The 19,067-nt window shown below is 42.7% G+C and overlaps 1 protein-coding gene across 1 annotated transcript in view; it reads left to right on the top strand.

Annotated features, from left to right (window-relative positions):
- The first annotated feature begins 440 nt into the window (after positions 1–440).
- Positions 441–19,067, top strand: part of LOC138952831 (short transient receptor potential channel 7-like) — a 101,199-nt gene continuing 82,572 nt past the window's right edge. The window contains exon 1 of the mRNA XM_070324566.1: positions 441–584. Within this exon, the coding sequence (XP_070180667.1) occupies positions 441–584 (144 nt within the window). The remainder of the gene's footprint in view (positions 585–19,067) is intronic.

Raw genomic sequence — 19,067 nt, 5'->3', positions numbered from 1 at the left:
CAACTCTCAAAGTAAAATTTGATATTTTACTAACATTCTCCTGTGTTCGTTAACACTGAGAGTGCCACAGTGAAAATGGTTAAGACACTAGGACCGTGCATTCAGTGCACCTTGTCTTGTGCAGAGTAGAACTTAAATGTGGCATTGTGTTCAACTCGCAAGACAGAACTTAATGTTTTACTTACATTCTCCTGTGCTTGTTTACATTAAGTGAGCCAAAGTGACCATGGCCAAGACTCTAGGATCATGCATTGTGTTCAACTCGCAAGACAGAACTTAATGTTTTACTTACATTCTCCTGTGCTCGTTTACATTAAGTGAGCCAAAGTGACCATGGCCAAGACTCTAGGATCATGCATTGTGTTCAACTCGCAAGACAGAACTTAATGTTTTACTTACATTCTCCTGTGCTCGTTTACATTAAGTGAGCCAAAGTGACCATGGCCAAGACTCTAGGATCATGCATTATGTACAACTCTCCCTATTCCTCTCCCTCCAGGGGACTGGACTATGCCACGGCGGACAAGCGAGCGTCCACTATGCCCAGCCAGGGCTCGCTCTTCACAAACTTCGAAGATGTCCAGGTCAGTCCTTTGAATTTTGTTGTTATCCCCTATGTTTGTTTTTGTGAAGGGGAGAAGGGCAAGCGTGGGGTGGGGGGGGGGGCATGGAGAAAGGGCGTGTTTTTCTGTTTAATCTGTCATTGTCTATCTGTCTGTCTTTCTCTTTTCTTTTTCCTTGTCTGGTTTTGTTTCTTTTTGCATGTCAATATTATGTCTGTCGGCCTCTGTGTCCGTCTGTCTGTGTCTCTTATCTGTCTGTACTGTGTGCATGTCTGTCTACTTGTCTGTCTGTATGTATGTGCGACTTTCTATCGCTGTGAGTCTATATCTTGTCTGTGTGTGTCAGCGTCTGAAAGATCTGTCTTCCAGCCTATTTTTGTGTGTGCCTGTCTGCATCTGTGTCCTATGCCTCTTTGCATGCGAATCTCCGTCTGTGTGTGTTCCTTGTCTGTCTGACTTGTCTGTCTGTCTGTGCCTGTATGTCTGTCTATCTGTCTGTCTCTCTGTGTCTTTCCGTGTGTGTGTCTGTTTGTATGCCTGTCTCTCTGTGTCTTTCCGTGTGTGTGTCTGTCTGTATGTCTGTCTAATCTCTGTGTTCACTTTTTCTTGCCTATTTGTGTATATCTCTTGTAGCTGTGTCTGGGTCAGTATGTACGGAACTTTCTTGTGTAATCTTAGGTCTACAGATATGATGGATTTGTGTTTTATTTATCGTCCACAATCTCTGGAGGTGATTGATTGTGGCATTGTATATGGTTCGTGATCCCCAGAATTTGAGGAATTTCTATTTTGCCAAGTTTTATGTATTTTGGTTTTGTCAGTTTTCGCGGAGGATGATTTGTGTTTCTTGTTATATTTATGGAGATGCTTGGCTATAAGGGATGAGAGGATCTGTCTAGCCAAAGGAATTCGAGAACTATTCCTTTGGTTTGAACGATTTTGCTTCAGATATTCCATTGGCAAAATGCAATGTCACATACATAAGATCATAATTCAGGAGCACTATGGATTATTTCTTTATTTACGCAAAGACAAAAATTTCGAAATACGAGGAAGCCTTAAGCCTCAGCTGTACTAGAACACTCACTTTGTTTCATTAAAACCGCTTCAGCAAACATGTTTCAAGCATCGTCACAGAATTCGAACCCATAAAATACTGTTTAGGAAATTTCCGGCAAGCCCGTTACGCTTAATTGATGGTGCAACGTTATTTTAGCGAGTATCAAAGCCTCTAAATCCCCAAAGACCTAATCAATTGCACCAGAGGGATAAAAGAAATCATTCGCATTAGGCGTAGCTGTATGCGGGACATCAAACTCTCGGGGATGATATATGGGAAGCGACTGAGTCAGTGTGCCCCTCCTGTTGGTGTAGATGCTGCAGAGGACTTTGATCTCAATATTCTCTGATTGCTCACAGGCCGTAAAATGCCCGGTGCTGTTTTTATATTACCCCGTATGAGGACTTTTTATCCTGATTGGACGATATTTTTACAACTTGATATTAGATAGCGGCTTATACGCACTCTGTATTTTGTTTTTTATATAAGGCGAAACAAGAAATGTATTATTGTTTGGGTTTTTTCTTATATAAGGCGATGCCGACAATGTTGTATTGACTGATTTGTTATTGTGTGGAATTTTGTTTTGGGGAAGACGTGGGGTTTGATTAGAGTTAAGTTTGATGGGGTTTTATTATATTATTTTTGTATTTTTTTTGTATCGTAGCCAAGAAATGTGCGGTGGTTTTTGATCATGTGAAGTTCGGTTTGGACAATAAAAGGGTGAATTGTTGTTATCATGTAGTTAGCTTTTTACACACAAAAAACAAAGTTGATTTCTCGTCTTGATTTGAAATTGTTTTCTCTTCATCCTACTGTCGGTCTATGGAGCCTGTTTGCTTGTACATATAGATTGCTTCCTGAAAGCAAGATGATGAACTCGTTTTTGATAAATGTACCGAGGTGGCCTAGGCAATGTCTTTTGCATTTGTAAGTCTGTAGAGATAACTTGAATACAGATGCTAAAAATGCGTGCGCGAAGTCCCCTCGGGAAGGCTGTTTTTCCTTGAGTTGGTTGGGAACTGGTAAGTGCTGATAAAAGATAAGATCGTAATTGCAAAAACTCTGTGGTTTCGGAAAGTAAATTTGAAAGTGCGCTCGGCCGTAACAACAAGAGAGATGTTGAGTATCTTTAGCATACAGTACCAACAAGGATCAAACAGTTTTGGCTAAATATTTTGAATAAGCGTCCCTCGAAATCTGCAGTACTTCTGCAGTTTGAGAAAAATCGTAACTACAAGTACACCATGTCCAGACGATCTACACATCTAGTTAGTATTATGATAGACATGCGCGTTGGACTATCTGTACGAGTGTTTCCTCCTAAACACACAAACTTGCCTATAGACTAGATCAAACCTTACCACGGTTCCCCCCAAATTCAAGTAAATCCTTTGCGAGAAAAACCTGAATTCCGAAAATGCAAGCTTCACATGGTTTGACAAGAATGTTATTCGCCTTTGGACACACATAAATTTGAAGCTAACAAAATACAACCAAACACACACACACACACACACACACACACACACACACACACACACACACACACACACACACACACACTCACACACACACACACACACACACACACACATGAGAACAAAGCATCAGTAAACCCCCATTTACCAACAATCGACAACTCAATCCTGCAAGATGAAAAAAAGGGAGAAGGAAAACACAACATGAAGCAACACAGCCGAGCCTCACCACTTCCATAAAAGAGCCGCGCAGGATCAGTTACTGTCAACATTAGAGCCGCTTGGTCCCTTAGTCCTGTCTCCCCTCCCTAGCGATTCCTCCCGCTTGATACTGACCATCCCACCGGTAAACACTTTAGCGCCCGGTAAACCAACTGGCCACTGACTGGCCGTAAACTCTCATTTGTCCCTGTAGCGCTACGGTCAACACGATGGCGCGGCTCGTCGCAAATGAGACATCGTTGTCCGCAGAGTAGTTCTCCAGACTGGGCTGGGGGTGGTGGTGATCGTCGTGCGGGGGGGGGGGTAGTGGGGGGGGTGTTAGTGTGGGATTAGAGGCCGGGTATGATTTGTGGCTAGTTAGGGGATGGTCTGAGGTTGAGATTTGAGGGGGTGTGTACTGGCCACCTTCGTCTTTGGGTGATTGTTGATGCGATTGAGTGGTTCTGGTTCATCTGTCAAAGAAGCACAATGGTAGTTGTCCTCCTCGTCTTTTGTACTAGAAAAGATTGGTACACTGGTCATTGACTCGATTTTTAGGTGGGCAGAAACAGTATGTTTTCGGCAGGGGACGTTTTCGCTGTTCGGGGAAGTTTTCGTGTGTCGTATATTGTACAAAGGTAGTTATGCATTACCGGCCTAATAAATGCTGACCATCACGACGCTCAAGACTTCATATGCCTGGTAAACCGACTGGTCATTCACTCTCTGGCCGTTAACCCTCATGTTTCCTGGTAACGCTACGGTCAACACGATGGCTCGGCTCGTCCTAAATGAGACATCGTTGTCCACAGAGTAGTTCATTAGACAGGGCTTGGGGTGGTGGTAATCGTGCGGGTGGCGGGTAGTGGTGTTGGGTTAGTGTGGGATGAGATGCCGTGCAGAAGCAGTGGCTAGTGTGGATGGGTTGAGATATGGGGTTGTATGTATTTGCCACCTTCGTCTTTGGTAGATTTTTGATGCGATTGATTTGTCCTGGTTCGTCTGTCAAATAAGCACACTGGTAGTTGTCCTCTTCGTCTTTTGTACCAGAAAAGATTGGTACACTGGTCCAGGGATGTTGTTAGGCGTCGGACATTGGACATAGACCGATTAAAAGGCTCAAATGACCGATTCACTTAGCCGCATGGCGGTCAGAGGTCCTATCGTTTTCAACTGAGCGCGGTCATTGTCCGATAAGAACTCAATTCCTTCGGACAGCGCGTTATTTGATAATTTTCCTTTCATGATAATAATCTTCAACAAGTCGCGTAAGGCGAAATTACAACATTTAGTCAAGCTGTCGAACTAACAGAATGAAACTGAACTCACTGCATTTTTACAGCAAGAGCGTATACTCGTAGCATCGTCAGTCCACCGCTCGATGCAATGGCAGTGAAATTGACAAGAAGAGCGGGGTAGTAGTTGCGCTGAGAAGGATAGCACTCTTTTCTTTATCTCTATTCTTTTTAACTTTCTGAGCGTGTTTTTAATCCAAACATCACATCTATATGTTTTTGGAATCAGGAACCCACAAGGAATGAGATGAAATTGTTTTTAAATCGATTTCGGAAATTTTATTTTAATAATAATTTTTATATTTTTAATTTTCAGAGCTTGTTTTTAATCCAAATATAACATATTTATATGTTTTTGGAATCAGAAAATGATGAAGAATAAGATGAACGTAAATTTGGATCGTTTTAAAAACAAATTATTTTTTTTTACAATTTTCAGATTTTTAATGACCAAAGTCATTAATTAATTTTTAAGCCACCAAGCTGAAATGCAATACCAAAGTCCGGCCTTTGTCGAAATTGCTTGGCCAAAATTTCAATCAATTTGATTGAAAAATGAGGGTGTGACAGTGCCGCCTCAACTTTTACAAAAAGCCGGATATGACGTCATCAAAGGTATTTATCGAAAAAAAGAAAAAAAAGGTCCGGGGATATCATTCACAGGAACTCTCATGTAAAATTTCATAAAGATCGGTTCAGTAGTTTGGTCTGAATCGCTCTACACACACACACGCACACACACACACACACACACACACACACACACACACACACACACACACACACACACACACACACACACACACACATACACCACGACCCTCGTCTCGATTCCCCCTCTATGTTAAAACATTTAGTCAAAACTTGACTAAATGTAAAATCCTGAACACGTGTGGCGTTTCAACGGGTAATCTTGAACTTTAGCGTGTTAAATTCATAGCTCATAATTCAGAGGCATTTAAGTCTCCAAATTTGTAGAACCTGCACTTGTAATCATATAACAAGTCATTTTAGATCCCTTTGAAGTTACGGAATGAACTCCGATGAACTGTGCGAATGCATTTCGTTTACATGTGTCAAAGAAGGAATTATCCGAATGAGCGGACAAGGGAGGCAACTCTTTCATGTAAATGATGTCCCATGGTTAACAACATACGCCATTTTCGGTGCATTTTTGTCGATTGAACAACCAAATTAATTAATCATACTTAAGTTTGGAGCTCAATCCGTCAATTAATTTCACGACAAATGTTCTTTGGCTTGCTTACATGGACTTGTCTCTAAATAAATAAAGAATGTCTCTGTATTTTGAGCTATGAATTTAACACGCTAAAGTTCAAGATTACCTTTCAACGGCATCGTGTGCTACATCAGGACCAAGAAGAACATGGGAAAACACGGCTAGCAATAGCATAATTCCGGAAAATGACAGCGCCAATGACAGTGTCGCTGCTGAAACCTCCACAATCACGGAAAGTAAAGTTTCGTGACTTGAAGATGTACGTGTCGGTACAACAGGACATTCGCACAGACGGTCTTTTAATCAGGTTAACTAAGCTAGTGTATTCATGACTGACCCTGTTTAGTACTAGTTGGTTAGAATTTGACAGCAAAGAGACCATCTATATAGGTAAACTGTGTTGTCGAATATGTCAAGAAAAAGCTCTGTCAGGAAATCATGCAGTTTGTGTGCCAATCAAAGTAAGAGTGCTGAAGTTTTAGGTTGCTTTTTAGGTGTGGGTTTTTTTTGGGTTTTTTTGGTCCTGTTTAAACAAAAGTAATAAAACAATATACGCACACAATGTTGGTGCATATATTGATGTGTGTGATCATAATTTTGTGTTTTGCACAAAATTATAATGTCCTATTAAAATGTCTGAAAGCAGTCAAATGTCCTATTGATGCCGAAGAGCTCAGGACATTTGTCCTATAGGTATGAATTTGCACCAACATCCCTGCTGGTACCGGCCCCCGTAGCGCAGTGGTTAACGCATCGGGCTGTGGGCCGGGAGGTCGTGGGTTCGAATCCCATCAGGGTCATGTGGGTTTTTCGGGCTACGGTCGGCTCCTACCCAGAGTGGAAGTGCTATGGTTCCTATGGGAAGGCTGGAATCACACAGCCGAGTGTCATTCACTTAACGAATGCGACTTTGAGGGTGCTCAGGTTCTGTTTACCTGACCAACACCGCAGGTGCGGCAGTTCTCGGGCCTGGTTGACACCAGGATATATTATGACAGTAAGCGTAGAGTGCTGCCCTGTCACGTAGTCTCAAACCAAATTGGAAATCCATAGCATCATCATTATAATCATCCTCATCTCATTAATCATCCAAAATTATAAAGTGTCCTTGCTCTTGTGGCCCTTCATGCCCGGAGCTCTCATGGTGACCTTGGTCTCAGTGTTCCTGTTCGATCCTTCCCTGAATAGTACTTCTGCTGTCAGTCCTCAACGTGTGACGTTCTGGGGGGTCGACGGAGGGACATGGTGGCGGTCTGCTCTCTGGAGGGGACCCTCACTCAGTCTGGCTCCGCGACTTAGCTGTCAATGTCGTTAGTAGGGGGCATAGTAGGTAGTGGGCTGCGTCCGTTAGCTCGGGACAGACCCACTACTGAACACCGTCGAAGTGACTCAGCAGAAGTGCAGTGTCATCTTCCGAGGGTAGCCTACCGCAACGACCCGACATCCCTCCCTGGAGCGTCTGTAAAATCGACAAGTCTGGCAGCGGAACGAAATTCAGATGTGGATGGAACAGTGAGTGCAGGGACGGGGCGGCGTGAGTGCACACCGGGACAAGGAACAGGTGTAAGGAAAAAAAAAAAAGAAAAAAAAAAAAAAAAAAAAAAAAAAAACATCCCTGCTGGTCATTGGCTCGATTTCTTGTTGGGCAGAAACAGAATGTTTTCGGCATGGGACGTGTTCGCGGTTTTGTGGAAGTTTTCTTGTGTCGCATATTCTATGAAGACAGTTGACGCATTACCGGTCTAATCACAGACCGTCCTGCCGCTCAAGACTTCCTATGCCTGCTGGACCGACTGGCCATTCACTCTCTGGCCGTAAACCCTCGTTTGTCCTTGTAGCGCTACGGTCAACACGATGGCTCGGCTCGTCGCGAAATGAAACATCGTTGTCTTCAGAGTAGTTCTCCAGACTGGGCTTGGGGTTGTGGTGATAGTGGTGCGGGGGGGGGGGGGTAGTTGTAGTGAGTAGTGGTGTGGGGTTAGTGTGGGATGAGAGGCGGTGTATGAGCAGTGGAAAGTGGGGATGGGCTGAGGCTGAGATTTGAGGGTACGTGTACTGTGATTACCTTTGTTTGTAGATGTGTTTTTACATTTAGTCAAGTTTTGACTAAATGTTTTAACATAGAGGGGGAATCGAAACGAGGGTCGTGGTGTATGTGTGTCTGTGTGTCTGTGTGTCTGTGTCTGTGTGTGTGTGTGTGTGTGTGTGTGTGTGTGTGTGTGTGTGTGTGTGTGTGTGTGTGTGTATGCGGGTGTGGGTGTGTGTGTGTAGAGCGATTCAGAGTAAACTACTGGACCGATCTGTATGAAATTTTACATGAGAGTTCCTGGGTATGATATCCACGGAAGTTTTTTTCTTGTTTTCGATAAATGTCTTTGATGACGTCATATCCGGCTTTTTGTAAAAGTTGAGGCGGCACTGTCACACTCTCATTTTTCAATAAAATTGATTGAAATTTTGGCCAAGCAATCTTCGACGAAGCCCAGACTTTGGTATTGCATTTCAGCTTGGAGGCTTAAAAATTAATTAATGACTTTGGTCATTAAAAATCTGAAAATGTAATTAATTTTGTTTTTTATAAAACGATCCAAAATTACGTTTATCGTATTCTTCATAATTTTCTGATTCCAAAAACATATACATATGTTATATTCGGATTAAAAACAAGCTCTGAAAATTAAAAATATAAAAATTATGATTAAAATTAAATTTTCGAAGTCGATTTAAAAACAATTTCATCTTATTCCTTGTCCGTTCCTGATTCCAAAAACATATAGAAATGATATGTTTGGATTAAAAACACGTTCAGAGAGTTAAAAAGAATAGAGATATAGAAAAGCGTGCTATCCTCCTCAGCGCAACCGCTACCGCGCTTTTCTGGATTGTTAATTTCACTGCCTTTGCCACGAGCGGTGGACAGACGATGCTACGAGTGTACGGTCTTGCGGAAAAAATGCAATGCGTTCAGTTTCATTCTGTGAGTTCGACTGAGCTTGACTAAATGTTGTATTTTCGCCTTACGCGACTTGTTTGTTGTTGCAATTGAGTGGTTCTGGTTCGTCGGTCAAGAAAACTCAATGTTGGTTATTTTATCTTCCTCGTCTTGTGTAACAAAAGATTAGTACACTGGTCTTTGACTCAATACCTGCCTGGGGAAAAGATACTACATTTTCGGCAGCAGAGTTGGGTTTCTTAACATGGTTTTTTTTTGCATTACCTACCTAATCGCTCGATCGTCATCCCAAAAGTAAAGACTTTAGCGCCTGGTAAACCGACTGGCCGATGACTGTCTTAAAGCTCTCATTAATTAGTCCTTGTAGCGCTATGGTCAACACGATGGCTCGGCTCGTCGCAAATGTGAGATCGTTGTCCTCAGAGTAGATCTTCAGAGATAGACTTTGGGGAGGGGGGGGGCAGAGTAGAAGGAGTAGTGGTTCAAGGGGGAAAGGGGGAAGGGTGGCCTATGGGGATGGGTTTGGTATTTGAGAGTACGTGTACTGAACACGTTGGTCTTGGTGTGGTTTTTGATGCGATTGGTTGTCGGTTTCAAAGAAGCTCAATGGTAGTTGTCCTCTTCATCTTCGCATCAGAAATTACTTTTAAAGTAAACTGGTAGTTGTACTGATCAGTGAATGTAGGATGGAGAGGTTGTACACTGTTTGGAAGTGTTGATTTATCTTGTCCTTGAAATTGTGCATTGTGTATTGGCTAAGATTAAGCCTGCATTGGAAGTCATTTCGGTCTTCTTTAAATAAAAAATAGTCCAGTACGTGTGTACTCTTTTATCACAAAAAATGTCCAACCGTCCCAGGGGACTATGCCCACGTAGGACATTACCATAGATTACCATAGATTCGAATTCCCCTTTTCAGTTAGAGTTGCTCTCTCTTCCTTCCTGGCTAAACAGCTCACTTGTAATTTCAATCTAGTATGTCGGAGCGTCTCCTCAACCCGTTTGAAGTCAGAATTGCAAGCAAAAAACAAGAAAGGTTATATATTTACTGGAACGTTTAATATTTGACAAAACAAGACAACAGTGAATGTTCTAATAACTGACCTTTCTGGAGTGTTTTTTTTATTCTAGATTTTAGAACGTAAGGAGTCTATCTATTTTTGGATTTCCGTTTGAAGTCACTAATGGTGATCGACTTGTCTGTTCCTTTTGTTTTGAACTGGTTGAGATTTTCCCAACCCTCGACCTACCACCGATTTCCTTCTCCGGTTGTTAGTTTCGTACTTTCTGTCTGATTGCTGACTTGTGGTTTGTGGTGAGGCGATGTAGGTCACCGCAGCAATACCTTCGGTGGGATCAAGCAATCGCACGTGACGCCTGAAAGAAGTCCTTGTTCTTTGAAGTCCTGAGGTTTTCGCGCAGAATGTTTTCATTGAACGAGAGAACGTGACCTTGGGTTGAGGTCAGATACCAGTATAGCCTTCTTGGTACAAGAAGACGCATAATGTAATGTGACAGAGATGTGTCTCATTGAAACTGGGTTAAATGATTAAAGGCACAGTCGTTTCTGTGAAAAAAAATTCTGCTCGCCATCTCAGATCTCGTCAGACATTTCGCAAGGGATGTAGCAATCGTTCCACTGGGTCACATGCAAACAATTGGTAGCCTGGATTCTTTCTGACAGAATGGGATTTTTTATGAGGTAATTTATTAACGGACGCCAGTGTTAACCTGTGAAATAAATTGATAAAAAACATTCTAACTCTGCCTAGGACGCAATCGGTATGTTGATGTTTGGTGTATGTCCAAGTGGAGGGATGTTCTTAACCGGTGTAAAAGCCTTGCCAGATGTGAGATGTTGAGCAGAACGTTTTCATGGTAAGGGCTGTGCCTTTAAATGGTTAAAAAGACTTTAGCGAAGTGAGTGGGAGTAAATTCAGTTTGATTGCATCTGGCAACGTCGTGGCTGTGTCGAGCAATCAGAACTGAGCTGTTTGAAACGAAATTAGATTCTCCTGAACTCGATTTGATTTAGCACAAAGTTGTCTGAGTCGGACACTACAACGCTTTGCAGCAAGCCACTACATTTCCACACATATACTGCTTAAAATGCGTCATTCAATTCTTTTTCTCTAAGAAATCCACCGGTTGTCGCAAATCTTGATTAATTTGACCCTTACATCAAAAATGCTTCCACCAGCGTTACAACAAGAACTGGGGCGGGGATGTAGCTCAGTCGGTAGCGCGCTGGATTTGTCAGCGTGAGTTCGTCCCCACGTTCGGCGAGAGATTTATTTCTCAGAGTCAACTTTGTGTGCAGACTCTCCTCGGTGTCCGAACACCCCCGTGTGCACGCAAGCACAAGACCAAGTGCGCACGAAAAAGATCCTGTAATCCATGTCAGAGTTCGGTGGGTTATAGAAACACGAAAATACCCAGCATGCTTCCTCCGAAAGCGGCGTATGGCTGCCTAAATGGCAGGGTAAAAACGGTCATACACGTAAAAGCCGTGGGAGTTTCAGCCCATGAACGAACAAACAAACAAACAAACAACAAGAACTGTCGACGTAATTTCAGCACATCTGTCAAACAAAAAACAATCTATATAATTGGAAAAAGTGGACGCGAAGCACTCCCTTTAAAACTTCGTCAAATTTCCAAAACCTGTTAAGCTCATTTCGGCAAAATTGCCGAAGAAAATACATTCTCTCTCCATCCGTGTAATGCAACCTGGATATCAAATTCTAGAGCGGCCTGTACCGTTACCTATTTCCATTCTTGTCCAACAGAATCTCGATAATGTCTTCTTGAATAAGTGTAGCGTAAGAAGCAAATGACGGCCACCTCCACAGTGGTGCTGAACAGTGACAACTCACACTTGCAGCACAACATGGGAAGATGCAAAACAACAGCTCACGAAAATGACGGCAAGATTTAAAACAAGTCGCGTAAGGCGAAAATACAACATTTAGTCAGGTAGCTGTCGAACTCACAGAATGAAACTGAACGCAATGCCATTTTTCAGCAAGACCGTATACTCGTAGCATCGTCAGTCCACCGCTCATGGCAAAGGCAGTGAAATTGACAAGAAGAGCGGGGTAGTAGTTGCGCTAAGAAGGATAGCACGCTTTTCTGTACCTCTCTTTGTTTTAACTTTCTGAGCGTGTTTTTAATCCAAACATATCATATCTATATGTTTTTGGAATCAGGAACCGACAATGAATAAGATGAAAGTGTTTTTAAATTGATTTCGACAATTTAATTTTGATAATAATTTTTATATATTTAATTTTCAGAGCTTGTTTTTAATCCAAATATAACATATTTATATGTTTTTGGAATCAGAAAATGATGGAAAATAAGATGAACGTAAATTTGGATCGTTTTATAAAAAAAAAATTTTTTTTAAATTTTCAGATTTTTAATGACCAAAAGTCATTAATTAATTTGTAAGCCACCAAGCTGAAATGCAATACCGAAGTCCGGGCTTCGTCGAAGATTACTTGACCAAAGTTTCAACCAATTTGGTTGAAAAATGAGGGCGTGACAGTGCCGCCTCAACTTTCACGAAAAGCCGGATATGACGTCATCAAAGACATTTATCAAAAAAATGAAAAAAACGTTCGGGGATTTCATACCCAGAAACTCTCATGTCAAATTTCATAAAGATCGGTCCAGTAGTTTAGTCTGAATCGCTCTACACACACACACAGACAGACACACACACACACACACACACACACACGCACGCACATACACCACGACCCTCGTCTCGATTCCCCCCTCTACGTTAAAACATTTAGTCAAAACTTGACTAAATGTAATGACATTCCCTCCCCGTGTAAACTATCAAGTCAACCACAGGCACAACGGATCGGACCTTGCTTTTACATGGGATAAGACATCCTTTCACTTGCATGCATACTAAATATCAACACCCTGGCCGCTTCTCGTGCAAATTTGAAAATGTATGATGAATTTTATTTCGAAGATTGATATACTTGTCCCTGAGGAGTTAATTCAGAGACAAATTCCCACTCTGCGCAAAAATCAGCCAGACTGTATGCTTGTGGTAAGTGTCCAAGTAAAGGATGACTCTTACATCAGTTTGCTATGAGAAACAGACAGATCTGTTTTAGTAAACATGATAGGATCGTAGCTTTAAGAAAGTAGGGTAAAGCCGGGGCAAAGCTCATGCAAAGAGTAATGTTCCAGCGTGACAGTGACCCTTTACCCTGCATGTCACTACCAGGAATCTTGATCACGAGATCTCCCAATAGAAAGGGGAAGCATCTCTCTCTTTCTCTCTCTCTCTTTCTCTCTCTCTCTCTCTCTCTCTCTCTCTCTCTCTCTCTGTCTCTCGCTCTCTCTCTCTTTCTCTCTCTCTCTTTCTCTCTCTCTCTTTCTCTCTCTTTCCCTCTCTCTCTCTTTCTCTCTCTCTCTCTTTCTCTCTCTCTCTCTCTCTCTCTCTCTCTCTCTCTCTCTCTCTCTCTCTCTCTCTCTCTCTCTCTCTCTCTCTCTCTCTCTCTCTTCATTCTCCTCATTCTCCTCCTCATCTTCATCCTCGCTTTCTCTCTCTCTCTCTCGTTTTCTCGTTTTTTTCTTCTTTTGTTGTTGTTGCTCACACAATCCTTCACCAATTGCATTCCCCTTCATTGTCTTTGATTGCGCATGCTCGATGCATGCGCTTGCGTGGATTGGGCTTTCCGGTTCCCGTGCGTGTGCAATGGAGAGGGCAGTTAGCGCACATTGAGCACGGCGAGTCAACAGGCAGAGTCAACACTTGTCATTCGTTTCCCAGCTTTCTCTTACAACAAATCAAAAATGGTGGGAAGGATAATCGACAATGGGGTCTCGTGATCTCCCCACAAAGGAGGAAAAGAAACTATATTATGAGCCACCAGTCGTTTTTTGGAATTGATCCGATTTGCAGCGCATAGAAAGTCTTCCGGTAGCAAACTGCGTTCTATGGTAATTCTAATATTGATGCTAGAAACGTTTAAGTGCTTCTGCTTGCACTTTGCCGGTTGAAATGGTTTTCAAATGTGTTCTGGGGTTTCAGTGCTCCAAATTGACTTGAGCCATATCAGTAGCTGATTGAGCTGTACTCTGCCATACCTTTTTTGCTCGAACCTCAACTCCTCTAGTGATTGAGGGGCTATCACAGACACGGGAATGTAACTTTAAAAAATCAATTTGGAGAAAATCAGGGTAAAAACAAATTTGTGTCGAAAATAGCAACAATGATCCTTGAGTATCGAAGACATCATCGGAAATTGTGTGTTATTTCTGTAAAAAAAACAAAAAACGAAGTATGCATTATTACTTCAAGCTGTGCGCTGATTACAGATGCTGACATTTTTAAGGACATTCTGCCTCTTCGTCGCTTATTTTGTTTCAGCCTTCTTTTTATCGAGTAAAAGACCCAAAAAAGTGTTTCTTCTGCATGTCCTCGCATGTTTGAATAAAACGAATGCAAACAATGACAACAGTAGTTATACACAGCCTGTTTCGTTGTCCTCATAACTATGATATCTTCAGGATTAATTGGCATAACAAAAATCGATTTTTTTTTGTTCAACCCCCAAAACGTGTTCAGCACTTGAATTTGGGACGCAACTTTTCTAACGGCATTCGGATAAGCTTTCGTGTGTTTTTCTCCCAATTTTTCGAGTGTGTAGCGTGAATTGATTGAAAAGTGTCGAGATTTATACCTTTGTTGTCGGCGCTTTGTTCGCCTTATCCGGGCTTTGGAATTCCACGCCAGCTCGAAGCATCGTAAATTCTCCCGTTCGCTGTGCTACAATAGAGTCATTTCTATCATTCATCGCTGGGTTTATGTGCAATCAGTAAGGATTTCAGAACATTATTTTACTTGTAGATTTTCTTCACAGGTTTTGAGACGTGTGTGGGAGTGAAACGGTTGGGGGAGGGTCAGGAATGGGGGAAGTTGATATTGTGAAGTTATTTATTTTCTCTTGAGGAATTTGTTTTCTTTTTATCTCTGTATACCTTTGTCTGTCTTTCCATCCTCTATCCATGCATCTCCACAAACACCTGTCTATCTCTTTTCTTTCCGCCTCCCCCCTCTCTCTCTCTCTCTCTCTCTCTCTCTCTCTCTCTCTCTCTCTCTGTCTCTCTCTCTCTCTCTTTCTCTCTCTCTCTCTCTCTCTCTCTCTCTCTCTCTCTGTGTCTCCCCCCTCCTCTCTCTCTGTCTCTCTCTCTGTCTCTCTCTCTGTCTCCATCTCTCCTCTCTCTCTCCATCTCTCTCTCTCTCTCTCTCCTTCCCTCCTCTCTTCTCTCTCTCTCTTTCTCTCTCTCTCTCTCTCTCTCTCTCTCTCTCTCTCTCTCACTCTCTCTCTCACTCACCCAATCGTAATTCATATTCTTTTTTCTTTATTTCTTTTAAAGGAAAAACAGACGCAGGTCAACCATTTCACAAATGTGATTGAACAAGGCTGATATTGTACCATCTTTCTCCCTCTCTACCCCGCCCTTCATCGCCCTTTCCCGCCCCCTTCTCTCTTTCTCTTTATTCCTTTTAAGGCAAAAAGCAAATGCAGGTCAAACATTACCCAATTGCGATTGAAGAAGGTTGATATGAAGTGTGCCATCCTTCTCCTTTTCTCCCTACCCTTTCATCACCCTTTCCAAATCCTTCCTTTTCGTTTTGTCTTCAGCAGAAACAGGTCAGATGTTATGCAAACGTGACCAGAAAGGTCGGCCCAGGAGTGTAATGGAAACCCTTTCTTCCGGTACCAAAATGCATCTCGATCTGCTGGCATTAACTCACACACCCGTCCTCCATTTCTGCACGATTCTTGACTTCCCCTCGAGCGCGTCTTTAATTCGCCACAATGAATCGGCCAGCAAATTGAAAATTGATTATCAATTCTCCCAGGGACCTCCCTCGCATGAAAAGAACGTCGTTTTGACAAGGAATTGGGCAAGGGTCCCCTTTTCAGACGCGCACGTCTGAGCGTCTTAGCATACGAAAGAAGTTGCAAAAGGTCACACAATAAGCGCAAAGAGTCCGTTCCATTTCGGCAAGTAGTCGGGAGGGCGAATGAAGGAGGCGCTGCTGTTTCATGACTGCACTGTGTCTTATGGCCTAAAATAAGTAACATATTTTTCTTTTCTTTTTCCACTCTAACTTCCGCTTCTTCCCTACCCCCCTCCCGCATCTACTGGCCGTATAAAATTTCATCTCACACGGCATCACTGCACAGCGCCTAGAACTGTACCCACGGAATATGCGCGATATAAGCCTCATTGATTGATTGATCTCTGTCTTTGTCTCTCTCTTCTCTTTCTCTCTCTCTATCTCTTTCTCTCTGTCTTCTCTCTCGCTCTCTCTCTCTCTCGCTCTCTGTCTCCAGCCTTTTTATGGCACGTAGAGGAGGTAGGTCGAGTTGTACTTGACGGTAAGTAAGTACGTTCCCTAGATCGTGCACCCAGTCGATTTATCGCAACTGGCGAGTTCTTCAACGTCAAATGTTCTCAGTGCAGAATCGGACCAAAGTTATCGGGGGACGCTGCTAAAAAACCTTTCCCTTGCGCGTTCACCCATCCCCCAACCCCTCACCCTTGTACCTTCCCTTTTCCTCCCTCGGGACAAGGAGGGTATCGTCCCGTAGGGTCCGATCTTGCCCTCAGAGCCACCCCCACCACCACCACCAGACTCCTCATCCTCCCCCATTTCATTTACATCCTGCAGACATAGAGCATGATCTGTTGGCAATATTGATTTATCTTCTGTCACTGCCGATACACTTGAAGCGGTTTTGGAGGGCGCAGTCGCGGGAGCTTTTTTCCTTTCTTTTCTCCCTTTTTGTCTTTTTCTGGTGCCTTTTTTATGGTTGTCAGTATCGGTTGCCAAGTATTTCTAGGGTGATTGACAGAGTGTGTGATTTGGATCAATATCGCATAACGAATAGGGGCCGGAGGTGGGGGGGGCAGAAAATGAGGGGAGGGGTCAGTGGTGAAGATCCCGGGGGATTGTGGGCACTGTTGCGTCAAGCGTTTTGGGGGGAGGGGGGGTGCAGTTTAAAAAAGTTACTGTAGTGTGTTTGAGTCTCCCTCGATTGTCTGTGTGTCGGAATTGGTTTGTTCCTGTGTCTGAGTATTGCGGGGAGTTTTCTCTCCTTTCTTTTGTTGCTGTCATTCTGTCTGACTCTCGTGGGTTTCTTTCTTTCTTTCTTTCTTCATTTCGTATTTTGTCTTGCTGAAGAGCTTAGGGACGTAGACTGCCGATGGCTTTCTTTCTCTTTCTCTTTCCATCTCTCTCGTTGGGATTAATTTCCTATCACGCCTACACAAATACCCCTGTGCACACGAACAAATACGCATACCCGCGCCGGCATTGCACAGTATATATCTACCATATATATACCACCACGACAGAATAATCCTGGAAAGCACATCTCCTCATCCTGACAAGATCAGATCAAATTAGGAAGATGTGTCATGTGACGCATCGCTGCGAGACGGGGTAAATGGACACAGGGGCAAGCACAACGTTAAATAATGTGCACTTTGCTCCTTACACTCGTGACCAGCGCAGTAAGCTACTGCAATCACTTGACAGTGGCTAAAAAGAGCGCACACTCAAATTGAGATCCGCTCAGTTGCGCTCTTCCCTTAAATGCCTTACGTGCTTTTGTATCGCTTTTTTGTTGTTGATGCTTTCGGGAAGAATTATGGAGAGACACAATTCGTCTCGAAAGCAAAACGCGTTTTGCTTTCTTCCCCTTCTTGTTCAAACCACCCACGTGTGACCTTCAAAGTTCCTGTGGAGAAACAAGTCGGTAACCTGTTTTTTGTTTTTGTTTCAACACATGAAATATGTGTACATTTGTTTTTATACTATGAAGGCGGAATCTCAGAATCGGTAAAGAAGGGAGGGGGAGGGTAAAAACACACACGCAGAAGGGAGTTTCAAAGGTCGTTAAATAGACGTTTTACTCTTTTTATATTTAGTCAAGTTTTGACTAAATATTTTAACATCGAGGGGGAATCGAAACGAGGGTCGTGGTGTATGTGCGTATGTGTGTGTGTGCGTGCGTGTGTGTGTGTGTGTGTAGAGCGATTCAGACTAAACTACTGGACCGATCTTTATGAAATTTGACATGAGAGTTCCTGGGTATGAAATCCCCGAACGTTTTTTTCATTTTTTTGATAAATGTCTTTGATGACGTCATATCCGGCTTTTCGTGAAAGTTGAGGCGGCACTGTCACGCCCTCATTTTTCAACCAAATTGGTTGAAATTTTGGTCAAGTACTCTTCGACGAAGCCCGGGGTTCGGTATTGCATTTCAGCTTGGTGGCTTAAAAATTAATTGATGACTTTGGTCATTAAAAATCTGAAAATTGTAAAAAAAAAAAAAATTTTATAAAACGATCCAAATTTACGTTTATCTTATTCTCCATCATTTGCTGATTCCAAAAACATATAAATATGTTATATTCGGATTAAAAACAAGCTCTGAAAATTAAATATATAAAAATTATTATCAAAATTTTTTTTTCGAAATCAATTTAAAAACACTTTCATCTTATTCCTTGTCGGTTCCTGATTCCAAAAATATATAGATATGATATGTTTGGATTAAAAACACGCTCAGAAAGTTAAAACAAAGAGAGGTACAGAAAAGCGTGCTATCCTTCTCAGCGCAACGAATACCCCGCTCTTCTTGTCAATTCCACGTGCACTGCCTTTGCCACGGTCTTGCCGCGTTGCGTTGCGTTCAGTTTCATTCTGTGAGTTCGACAGCTACTTGACCAAATATTGTATTTTCGCCTTACGCGACTTGTTTGTTAATATGGCTTGTACGTTGAACTCTGAGCTCTCCCTACAGACACTCGATTCAGTGGCCAAAAAAAGACAGACGGCAAACAAATCTGAAAGTATCCAACATTCTGGGTAAGCTTAACATGGGGCGGCAATAACACCGCCGCCCCTCCCCCCCCCCCCTCCCCCCTTCCACCTCCTCGATCCCTTCTGTCCCACCCCAGCGCTCCCCGGCCATCTTAAAAAGTAGGCAAGACGCCACAATTCCTGCTGGAGTTCAAAGTATAATACTACTGCTCAGCAGTCACTGTGGTAATTGATTAATTATTGATTTGCCGTGGTTAGTTTACATTTGAGTAGTAGGTTACTACCACTACCACCGAACTGCAGCAAAGGATCAACTGCCACGGACTACAAATAGACTCGTGCTAAGAACTGTCCACAGATTCGCTTTGATTGGTTTGTTCACCAAGACTGGTCTCTG

The sequence above is a fragment of the Littorina saxatilis genome, linkage group LG2 (assembly GCF_037325665.1).
Source record: "Littorina saxatilis isolate snail1 linkage group LG2, US_GU_Lsax_2.0, whole genome shotgun sequence".
Lineage (NCBI taxonomy): Eukaryota > Metazoa > Mollusca > Gastropoda > Littorinimorpha > Littorinidae > Littorina > Littorina saxatilis.
This window is presented reverse-complemented; position numbering and strand designations above follow the sequence as displayed.